Below are 11,458 nucleotides of genomic sequence, written 5' to 3' on the forward strand. Positions count from 1 at the left end.
CTAAGGATTCTTGGAGAGAGATGGGAGCTCTGGGGTCCAGAATCAAACAAGGGAAAAGGACTGGGCACAGAATGGAGTCAAACTTCTTTATTGGCCCTGCCTGGTGAGCCCCCTTCTTTCAGGGGGCAGAGGGTTAGGGATACAGTAGGCTATATCCGCTTGCCAAGGGGTTGGAAGGGGCAGCCCAATCATATAACATGAAGAGAGAAGGGGTGACTGAGAGGCACCACAGTGAGGAAGTCTCACTAGCGCATGCCCTTCCAGGAACGGCTCACAAGGGCTGGTCAGTGTGGCACTGGACACAGTGATACATATCCTTTTGGAATTCCCACTGTGGTTCTGTCCTGCCCTCACAGGAGGGCGAAGGGGAGGAGCTACTGACCTGCAGGAGTGGGGCTTCCTGCATGGGCAGGAATTGCCAACATTTGTCTCCCTCTAAAGTAAAACAGACAGGGAAGAAGTAGGAGCAGCCTCTACCCTAGACTAAAGGGTAAGACCCTGGGCAAGGGAAGAGACTTCCACTTTTACACACTCTATCACCTCCCCCTGGCAAGGAAGGGGAACCAGAGGTTAGAGGCTCAGTGGTGGTAGGGAAGCCAGGGTACCTCATTCCCAAAGCCAGGCATTGCTGTATGGCCTTTGGTGGGGCATCTTGGCTCATACTGGGCCTCAGCTAAGCTAGGATGACTATTGAATTTTATCTGCCCTTCAGCCCCTCCCCTGAGACAGCCATCTGGGGTCTGTATAGAATAGGGGGAGTGAGGAGCCTCGAAAGCTCTCCTGTGGTTGAGGCAGAGGCAGGCAGTGCCAGGCTGCAGGGCTAGGTGGGAATGATCAGGAAGGGGAAGGAAGGATTCTGGCCTTGGAAGGAGAGCCAGCCCCCTTCCCTGGTAGCATCCTGAAAGAACCCACAAGGTGTGTAGAGGACAGCTGCTCCAGCCTGGGGAGGTGGGGAGAAGAGGCAGAGCCCTGGGCAGGAGGAGCTGGCCCCTTCCAGAGTCATCATCTCAGTCTCTTGAATGTTGGCTACTAAGAACCCTGGCTCCAAGCTCACAGGCAGGTTCCTGTACTTTGGGGGGAATGGTATCTGGAACCAAAGGAGGTATGAGTCTAGGCCCAACAGCTCCGGCTCTGGGAGAATGGGGCAGGGAGTGTACGGAGGACATCGGGCCCAGTCTCCTTCCAGCTGAGGCCTCCACACAGCAGGGGCCAGGTTAGGATGCAGCCATCACCGCATATTAAAGACGAGGGAAGTGGTAACAATGATACCCACGAGGAGGACAAAGGGCAGCCAGGTCTTCACAAATGCCCCAATGCTGTGGCAAAGATAGAGAAAGGGAAAAAGGGTGATTTCAATCAAGACAGTGTGACCCGGGGCCCAACTTTGTTTGACCTCGGGGTCCTGTCTAGCCCTTCAGACTGGTGACAAGGAAGGCTTGTTCACAGTATGGGAAGTGGGACAAATGAAACCCTCCCCAACCACCAAGCCCCAACTCACATCACCCACAACCATTCCAGACACCAGCCCAGCCACAAAGACCACCAACTGCAATGGGGTTTAGCTCCCACAGGGAGGGATCAGCATACACCCAAGATCTGCGCTGCCATGGAGTCAATCCAATAACCAGTTCCTGGTCCCCACTAGGACTCCAGTTCTGGCTCTGCTGAGGCCTTGAAACAGGAGCTTGAGAGGCACAGTAACTGTCTGTGCCTTTGGGCCTCCTGCTATTGTAACTGGAGACTCGAGGAGGATCTCCAAGAAGACACAGGCAAGCACATACCCCATCAGTAGGGTATACACAAACTTTGGGTACACTGGGAAGCTTTGCTTCCTCAGCTCAGTGGCCCGTGTCTCAGGTGCCCCGAGAATCCCCCTCAGGATGGCATTCATGGGGGAGCCCTGCACCTCTCCCTCTGGTGACGACACTAGGGGCTGCTGGTCTTGCCACAAAGGGCAGACACGGTCCCTGGGCTACCTCGGTGACCCTTAGATGCATCCCATAGGAATGTATCTGAGCTCTGCCAGCCACAGCACCTCCCAGGGCAGGCAGGAAGGCAGGCAGGGTTAAGGTAGCATAGTGGAAACAAGATCTGGTATGGAATTCCAAGAGCGGAGGGGGAACCTGGACAAGTCCCTTCCTCTCCTTGACCCTCCAAGCCCTTACTTGTTAATAACACTCACACCGGAGGCAGCGGAGAGGAAATCCCTTTCACTGGCTGTGAAGGTCTGAACAAGTGTGAGCTCTCACTGGTAGCAATGCACTTGTACAACTCAAAGCTTCCTCCATTAAGCTTCCCCCCAACCCCTGGGCACACTGGCTGCAGCGGGGTTAGAGACAACATTTGCTCAGCTCTAAAGGCCCTTCCCTGCTGCCTCTGGTGGGGCTGGATTTTAGGGGTTCTTCTAGGGCTTGGAAATCCTCAGGGGCCCAACACTCCCACACCTCCATCATGTTATTTTCCTTGATACAGCCCTGAGAAGGACACAAAGAGGAAGTGACTTTCCCACAGTCACTCAGCTAATCCTAATAATACTAATTGTTTCCCAGCAGCGACCATCACAGCAGAGCCAAAATGGAAGCCAGGTTTTCAGAGCCTTCCCACCCTCTGTCCCATAGCTGGGCAGGCTCATGCCCTGGAGGACTGGTCTCACCTGACATACTTCCCGTAGATGAGGCAGAAGAGACAGACCTTCACCATGTTCCAGTGGGAGCTGTTGTTGTAGCGCATCAGATTCAGGGCCAGGGCCACGTGGGAGTGGCAATTGTCACAGCAAAGGTTGTGCTGCAGAGGGAGGGGCAGTGGGCATTAGGTGCCAGCCCTGGGGCCGAGGAGGGTGTCCGAGCCACCGCTGCTCCGCCCCACCTACCATGTGATGCTTATATTCCTCCGACGCCTCATGAACTGCGGTGTCCCAGGCATTGGGCCGACTGGCATGCACTTTGGAGGGGTCCAGCTTCCAGTACCTGAGGGGAGAAGGGCCGGTGGGGCTCCAGCATCTCCACCTGGGGCTGCCTTCAGAGTCACCATGCGCAGCCCAGGCTTTCCCTGGGGCTTGGGTTGAGGAAAGGGCATCCCAGTCTCACCTGCCTCTCCAAGGGTCAGCACGAGTCAGAACAAGTCTGAGGCCGTGCTTCTGGCCTGGAGGAGATGCCTATGCTTTAGTGACAAGGGCTAGGTGGGGGACACATATGCCCTTAGTTGGCCTGGGACACTAATTCTCTTCCAAGCAGTCCCAGAACCTTCCCTTCCAAAACAAGGTCAGCTCTACCTGGGGGCAAGTGAGTCCCAGGGGTCCCGGCTCCACAAACCATGACTCAGTCCTAGGGCTCCCACCCTCAGGAACAGGAGCGGATTCGTCAATAACGTGCCTTGGTTTGGCTTTTCTGCTGAATCTACCACAAGGGAGATAAACTCTAAAGAAGTGAAAACCTGAACAAGAACCCCTCAAGGGCCCCGAGGTTGGTTTTGTTTCCCTCAGCCAGATCGTTCTTGCTCTGGGCCTCAGGCTCCTCCTGGGAGCTCTGAGAGTTCAGCCCCTGCTGGCCTCCTTGCCCAGGCTGCCCACTTCTAGCTGCTTCCATGTAGTTCTACCCTCTCCGGCTTGGTAAAGCCATGGGCAGAAACAGCATTGCCCCTGATGAAAGAGGGAGGTGAAGGTTTTCTCGGGGACCTGAGAAATAGCAGAGCACTCAGGGCTGCCTCTAGCAGGGCAGCAGGGGGGGATGGAGGCTGCTGTGGCTGCCACTGACTGTGCCCACTACTCTGGGAGGCAGGCACAACCTTGAGCCCCCTCTGGTGCCCACTGGGACACGGGGGTTCACTCATTCTCCAAGTTAAGTTTTTAAGAACTTACTTCACAGGCTTCCCAAAGGCCATATTGTCTTCCTGTGGGGAGAGAAGAGAAAATCCTATGTTCAAATGTCCATGTATGGCCAAGAGGGGACCGGCTGGCTCAGAGAATAAACAACAGCTCAGTGTCCTGGCCTGGGGCCACCAGGAAGACATCCCAGTCCTGGTGTTACAGGGCTTAGGTCAGGGCCTAAGTGGAAAGGGAGAGAGCACAGAGGGCAAATGGGGCTTGTATGCATTGAATGAATCATATTTCAGACCCTGCCCTAAGCTGCCTAACATCATCACCTGAATCAAGTATAAAAAAGAGAAAAAAGACAGGAGGGTGGGCCCAGGCCTGCTCAGAGTTGAGGGGAGGAGGGGAAGACTGACTGTTATCTCCTTCCTCCAAACTGAAAAGGAAAATGGGGCCCCAGACCCTGGGGGAGATGAGGAGGGGAGATAAATGTGGAGCTGGAGCTAGGACTACCTACAGGGAGGCAAGAAAGAACAGGGAGGGCAACTCATTTGTAGTCTACTGGAGAAGACCCAAGGATAGCTTTTCTGTGACCACTGGGAAAACTTCTGTTAAATGTATTTTTTTCTCCTTTATCCTTCTTTGCCTTTGTAGGCAATAAAAATTCTCCCACAATTGGGGCAGCTAGGTGGCTCAGAGGATAGAAAGCCAGACCTGAAGACAGGAGGTCCTGGGTTCAAACCTGGCCTTAGATACTTCCTAGCTATTTGACCCTGGGAAAGTCACTTAACCCTCATTACTTAGCCCATACCACTCTTCTGCTTTGGAACTGATATTTAGTATTGATTTTTAAGACAGAAAGTAAGAGTTTTTTAAAAAAATTCTTCCACAATTCAAAGGTGGAAGTTGGGGGGAGCTAGGTGGCAGACCTACAGACAGGAGGCCCTGGGTTCAAATGTGACCTCAGATACTTCCTAGCTGTGAGATCCTGGACAAGCTGGGAAGGAAGGAAAAGAAAATCGATGAGCCTGCATTTCTGGAAGTGTTTGGGCAGGGGTAGACCGGTGGGCACTTGCTGGATGATCTGTTTTTTTTAAAGAAACAGAAGTTGTATTCGATAATGGCTAAGACTCCTTCTAGATCTAAGGTTTGGCTTCTGTCACTCTGGCTCAGACACTACTTTCTAGATCTTCCGTGGACCAGATTAAAAAAAAGAATCCTGCGTGAAAATATTTTTAAGAGTGCTAAAGTGGGAAGGCAGGGAGAAGAATATCCAGTGTTCTCAAGAGAAAAAAAGGTGCCCTCGTGACCTGGCCTGGGATCATAAAGACCAGCTACAAGGGATGGTGGGGTCTCTGGCACCACAAGTACCCATAGGTACCACCACCTTATGGAAGAGCAATTTGCCAACTAATGGAATAATGGAGAGGGAAAGAACAAGTCTTTTTTTTTTTAAACCCTTATCTTCAATCTTAGAAGCCATTCTAAAACATAAGAGTAGTAAGGGCTGGGCAATGAGGGGTAAGTGACTTGCCCAGGGTCATCCAGCTAGGAAGTATATGAGGCCAGATTTGAACCCAGGACCTCCTGACTCCAGGCCTGGTGCTCTAACCATCATGCTCTCTAGCTCCCTAGGCTCTTTCAAATGATATTCCCATGGCCTTCCATTCATCACCTCCCTACTGAAGCTGAGTATTTGCTAGACCCAAGGGATAAGATCAATACAGTGTGACCAACAGCATATTGCCATTGGATCTTCCAAATAAACTAGCCCCACTGTGGTAGGAGTGCCCCCTTCTGGTAAAATGTAAGAACACTGTCATTCTCGGGAGCCTTAAGCTTAAGGATGACTCTATAGGTTCTCCCAACATCTGCCACTCCATAATCTTGCCACCTCTGCTTTTCAGAGTTAGGAAAAGTCAGACTGAAAAGTGGATCTAGGTCTGAGGACTCACCGAGACATAGTAGGGGCCTGCGAAGTCCCGAATGATGCCAGTGGAAGTGCAGATGCCCATGTGGCCAATAATGGGGAAAACCCACCTGCAAGACAAGGGTCCCATTCAAACCAACAAGCATTCATTAAGGGTCTACTAGGCAGAAGCCATGGTACCAGGACAGGGGATACAAAGACAAAGGCATAAGATCTCCCAAGAGTCTGAGTTCCATCTGGGAAGGTTGATGGTAGTGAGACAGTATATACCAGGCATTTTGAAGGGGGAGAAGATACTAACAACAGGGAATCAGGAAAAGTGTCATCTAAGCCAGGTCTAAAAGGGTGGAGGAGATTTCAGGGCAGAGTCGGGGGAGGAGTTCTTTAAAAAATCTCTTCACTTATCTCAAATTTCCAATATCACATTCAACCTCAGAAGCGTTCAGTGTATGAGAAAGAGCATTAAGTTCTATACTGGGCAATATGGATCCAGATCCTGGTCCCACTTATTAGCTTTGGGACTTCCCTTTTGGAGTCTCAGTTTTCTCATCTGTAAAATGAGGACATGTGCTTTCTAGTTCACCATATTGTTCTGAGGAAACTACAATCAAGCAATGAGCATTTATTTTATGCCTTCCCAGGCGCAGGCCTTGTGCGAAATTCCACGGTCCACATAGGCAAAAGTGAAACAGTTCCGCCTTCCCTAAAGGAATTAGAGTTTATACAACCATTCTGAAGGGCAATATGGAACCAGGCTCAAAGGGCCATAAAACTGTGCATAACTTTTGCCCCAGTAATACCACTCCCAGGTCTGAATCCCAAAAAGATCAGAGAAAAGGAAAAAGGGCCTACCTGTTCCAAAATATTTTTAGCAGCTCTTTCTGTAGTGGCAAAGAATTGGAAATTGAGGGGGTGTCCATCACTTGGGAAATGGATGAACAAACTGTGGTATATGGTTGTAATAGAAAAACTATTGTATTATAAGAAATAATGAACAGGATGGGTTCAGAACAACCTGGAAAAACTTATATGAACTGATGCAAAGTGAGGTAAACAGAACTAGGAAAACCGTGTATACAGTAATAGAAGTATTGTACAATGAACTATGTATACTGTGAAGAACTTTTTAACATGGAATTTGGGAAAAATTATATTAAATTTAAAAAAAAACTGTGAAGGACTAAACCACTATCAGCAAAGGGAGTCTCCAAGATAATCACAAGAGACTCATAAAGAAAAAGATAGCCACAGCCAAAGAAGGAACTTCTGGAGTCTGAGAGCAAATCAGAGCACGCCATCTTTCACTCTGGTTCCTTCAAGAGATTTCTACTATGTGTGAAATATATCTTTTATCATAACACAAGCAATACAGAAATATATGTTGCCTGGAAGAGGTGGTATAATCTCTGTAAGAGTATTTACTACCTTGGGAACAGGGGAGAAGTGAAGGAGAGAGAAAATCTGAATCCTAAAATGTCAGAAAACAATTGTCAAAAGTTGTTTCTAGGGGGCAGCTGGGTAGCTAAGTAGATTGAGAGTCAGGCCTAGAGATGGGAGGTCCTACATTCAAATCTGGCCTCAGACACTTCCCAGCTGTGTGACCCTGGAGAAGTTACTTAACCCCCATTGCCTAGCCCTTATTGCTCTTCTGCCTTGGAACTAATACACAATATTGATTCCAAGACGGAAGGTAAGGGTTTAAAAAAAAAGTTGTTTCTATATGTACCTGAATTTTTTAAAAAGAGAATTGGAATCCAAAAGGGGAAAACAACATGTGCACCTATAAATCTATTGAGAATACAGGTGAATTTGGGACAGAAAGTGCTGGGGGGGTGGGATCAGGAAGGGATTCTGGAGAAAGAAGCTAATTCTAGGGGTGGGCAAATCAACACAAAGGGACAGAGATTAGAAATGGAGTGGTGTGTGTGTGTGTGAGAGAGAGAGTGTCTTGTGTGTGTGACAGGACATGGACAATTGCACAGAGTGTGGTAGAAGTAGGCATGAACTGATCAGGTAGAACAGACATGTGAATAGCAAACAAAGGATTTCCTAGTTGATCCTAAAGTAACACAAGGTACCAGTGGAACTTTCTGAGCAGGTGGTGACATGGTCAGGTCTGCACTTAAGGAAAATCACTTTGATAACTATGTGGAAGATGGATTAAAGTGGAAAGAGGTTTGGGGGGTGGGGATCAAATAGGAATCTAGAGAAGAGGTGATGAGGCTGTAGTGGGGGGTGGGGTATGTGAAAGGTATTGCAGAGACAGAAAAGCCAAAATATGGTGGCCAACTGGCTGCATAGGATGAGTGAGAGTGAGGAGTCAAGGGTGACATTGAGGCAGGGAGCCCAGAATATCGAAAAGACTGTGGTGTCCTCAAGAGAAATGGGAGGAAGGTGACTGGAGCAATGACAGATAATGAGGGGTTTTGAACATGTTGGAAATATTGACTAGGCAGTTCATGATGTAGACGCAGAGCTTCTGAGAGAGTCTAGGACTAGATAGAGAGATTTGGAGGTCACTGGCAAAGAAATGGTAATTGAAGCCACGGCAGTGGATTAGTGGCTTTGCAGACTTTAAAACACTTGATCTGGGGCAGCTAGATAGCTCAGTGGATTGAGAGCCACTTCTGGAGTTGGGTTCAAATGTGACCTTAGAGACTTTCTAGCTGGAAGTCACTGCCCCCACTGCCCAGTCCTCACCACTCCTTTGCTTTGGAACCAATTCTTAGTATTGATTTTAAAACAGAAGGTAAGGTTTAAAAAAACCCAAACCTTGACCCACAAATTATTCCCCAAACTCTGTTTTCATGACACCATTTTGGCTCAAAAAAAAAGCTTAGGAGAGATAAAGGGACTAGAGTACAGCAGAGGCTCCTGGCATGGAGATAGGAAAGTGGGAGAAGGGGACAGGGATGGGAGAACCAGGACTGCAGACAGGAATAGGGGCTGGGGGGGGGGGGGTACAGCCAAGGGCCAGGAAATCATAGTGATGGGATGGGGAGAGGGTGTCTTTAGGCTCCTCGATCACAAGACTCCTGTCATCTCATCTCTCTACAACAGGTTCCACGGGTTTATTATTATTATCCCCATTTTGCAGATAAACTGAGGCTCAGGGAGGTTATGAGAACTTCCCAAGGCCACACTGCCACAGTCATAAACTGCATTAAAACCCATCTCTCTGTTCCGTTCGGTCCGTGGGCTCTTTTCGCCTCCAAAGGTGGCCTCGGGAAGAAGTAGGGACATCAGAGGAGTGAGAGCAGCCCTAAGGGTATACGGAGGTGAAGCTCTGATAGAGCGGAGTCATAGATAGGTTCGAGGCTCCTCGGAGTTCCTGGGTAGGTCAGGTGGTTGGCCGAGGCAGGGCCAGGCGGCAAGCAACTCTAGGGGTTAGACGGGGGTGGAGCCAGGCTCTAGAGACACTCGGAGGGCAGGGTAAGGACCGGAACTAGTCTTCTCAAGTGGCTGGAGGCTGGAAGTGGGCGGGGCTCTGAAGATGGCGGGGGTGGGGTCGTGAGCCCGGGGGGGGGGGGGTGTACACGGGCACGTGCTTCTCTGCGAGCTGGTGGGGGCCAGGTCCGGGCTCGAAAACAGCTTAGAAGGCAGGTGAAGCAGAGGGTTGGGGGAGTAGGGACACAGCTTTGAGGGCAAGCGGAAGGGACTAGGCCAAATTTCTGAAGGGGCTGAGGACTGGTAGGAGGCGGAGCTCTGAGGGCTGGCGGGGGGCGGAGCCAGGCTCGAGAGGAGATCTTGGGGCAGGTGGTGGGGCGGGGCTGTCGATGAGGCGCGGCCCGAGGATGGGGGGCGGAGCCGGGCAGAGGGGGGGGGTCTGGGATGGGGTGTCAGGCACTCACGTGAGCAACGGGATAGGTGTCCACACCACGCAGTGGGGGAAGCGACTCCGCTCCACATCCATCCCCACGACGCTGACGCTGCTGCTGCTGGAGCCGCCGCCGCTGTTTCCACGGAACTGCTTCCCGGCTGCTCCGTCCGCCGCCTCCACTTCCGCCATCCCCTGAGGGGGCATTGGCGGCCGCAGTAGGGAGCATCCTTCCGCTTCCGCTTCTGCCATGGCTCTCGCTACCTTCGGCCGTTCGGAGCCGTTCTGGTCTGCGTCACTTCCTGGAGATGATGTTCCCTTCTAAATCGGCCGTTCCCCTTCCCTGCCCCCTCTCCCCCAAGCAGGAACTTAGCTCATGGGGCCTCGGCCAGACCTCCTCTTTCTTCCCCCTGAGGAGCTGGCTGAGGAGCCCGCGATGGGGAACCGTCTTGGCTGCCAAAAAAGCAAAGCGTAATTACCCTCAAGTAGCCAAAACGGTTACTGGCAGTAGTGACAGTCATTCCCCAGCTCAAGAAACTACAGTGTCTCCCTGTTGGCTTTGAGATAAAATAAACCTCGTAGCCAACAAATATTTATCAAACAAATATTTGGCAAGGATTTTAGTCAAGCCTGGAATGTCCATCTCTTCATTTCTTTCCTTCTACTTAGCAACAGCTAGGTGGTCCAATAGTTAGAGCCCTGGGATGAATTAAAATCTTAACTGGAAACACTCCACCCACCTTTCAATCAAAAGAGGGTAACAGTTAGGTGGCTCAATGATTTGAGGGCCAGAGCCCAGAGTCTGGATTCAAATTTGGCTTCAGAGAAAAGCTGTGTGACCCTGGGCAAGTCACTTACCTCCCAATGCCTAGTCTTTACTTCTCTTTTGACTTGGAATGAATATTTAATATTGATTCTAAGGTGAAAATTATGGGTTTTTTTTTTTAATCAAATGATAATAACTGTGAAGTGCTGCCCTCCAAGCTTCTTTTCTCTTTTTCTTTCAAATTACCATTGATACTGATCTTGTGCAAACCTTGTCTCCTTAAAGGAAAGGGCTGTATCATTGATGTTTGTTTTTGTATTCTTGGGGCCTGGTATACTGCTCGCCAGGTTGTGGGCCCTTAAATGTTTATTGACTGACTCATTTGCTACCCTAAATGCTTTCTCTCCTTACCTTTGCCTTTTGGAACCCTTTGCTCAATCCAATAGTTATTAACTACTTATAGGCTTATACATATATACATATAGGTTATACAACAACTTATATGTTGTGTATACAGACACAACAAATCAATCCAGCCTTACTCCCAGGGAGTTTGTATTCCAATAGAGGAGACAATAAGCACATACAGAAGTATAATGAAGATGGAGACAATCACACAACCATTCTGACTGGGACTACTACAAATGTAGATTACACAAACCTCATCAATGGGTGTGAGGCCTGTTGGTTACCTCCACCTGGTTTGGCCCATCTGCAGAGATGGTTTGGCTCACAGCCTATGTGGTGACTCCTTGGAGCCACCGGAGAGAACGGTTAGAGGTGGACATCAACGATGGATGGGCAGCCCTGAAAAGGGCTTGGCAAGCTATCCTGCAGGACACTCATACATACATATACTTTATTACTATAAAGGGCAATACCACCCCCCCCCCAACTCCTCAGACCCACAGCCTAGCAGTCATTCTGGGTTCCCTTCTCACCCCTTATGTCCAAGCTGTTGCCAAGGCCTGACAGTTTCACCTTTGCACCATCTCTCAAATATATCCTCTTCTCTCCTCTGATGCTGCCACCACTCTGCTGCAAGTCCTTATCAGCTCACAGGCCTTGATTATTGCAGTAACTATTGATGAGTCTGCCTGCTGCAAGTCTCTCCCTGCTCCAGTCCATCCTCCATTC

General features: G+C 49.9%; 1 protein-coding gene across 2 annotated transcripts; it reads right to left on the reverse strand.

Moving 5' to 3' along the window:
* Nucleotides 1-72: 72 nt before the first annotated feature.
* On the reverse strand, nt 73-11,206 carry TMEM222 (transmembrane protein 222). Of its 2 annotated transcripts, XM_001370809.4 has the most exons (6): nt 9,590-11,206; nt 5,764-5,848; nt 3,857-3,888; nt 2,870-2,966; nt 2,654-2,784; nt 73-1,316 (listed from the first exon to the last, which is right to left on the reverse strand). In XM_001370809.4, exons 1-6 carry the CDS (start codon nt 9,805-9,807, stop codon nt 1,229-1,231), a joined length of 651 nt encoding a protein of 216 aa, XP_001370846.2. In that variant the 5' UTR covers nt 9,808-11,206; the 3' UTR covers nt 73-1,228. The 2 variants fall into 2 exon arrangements, with proteins under 2 accessions (XP_001370846.2, XP_056651439.1); XM_056795461.1 differs by lacking the exon at nt 5,764-5,848.
* Between the last annotated feature and the right edge of the window lie 252 nt (nt 11,207-11,458).

The sequence above is a fragment of the Monodelphis domestica genome, chromosome 4 (assembly GCF_027887165.1).
Source record: "Monodelphis domestica isolate mMonDom1 chromosome 4, mMonDom1.pri, whole genome shotgun sequence".
Lineage (NCBI taxonomy): Eukaryota > Metazoa > Chordata > Mammalia > Didelphimorphia > Didelphidae > Monodelphis > Monodelphis domestica.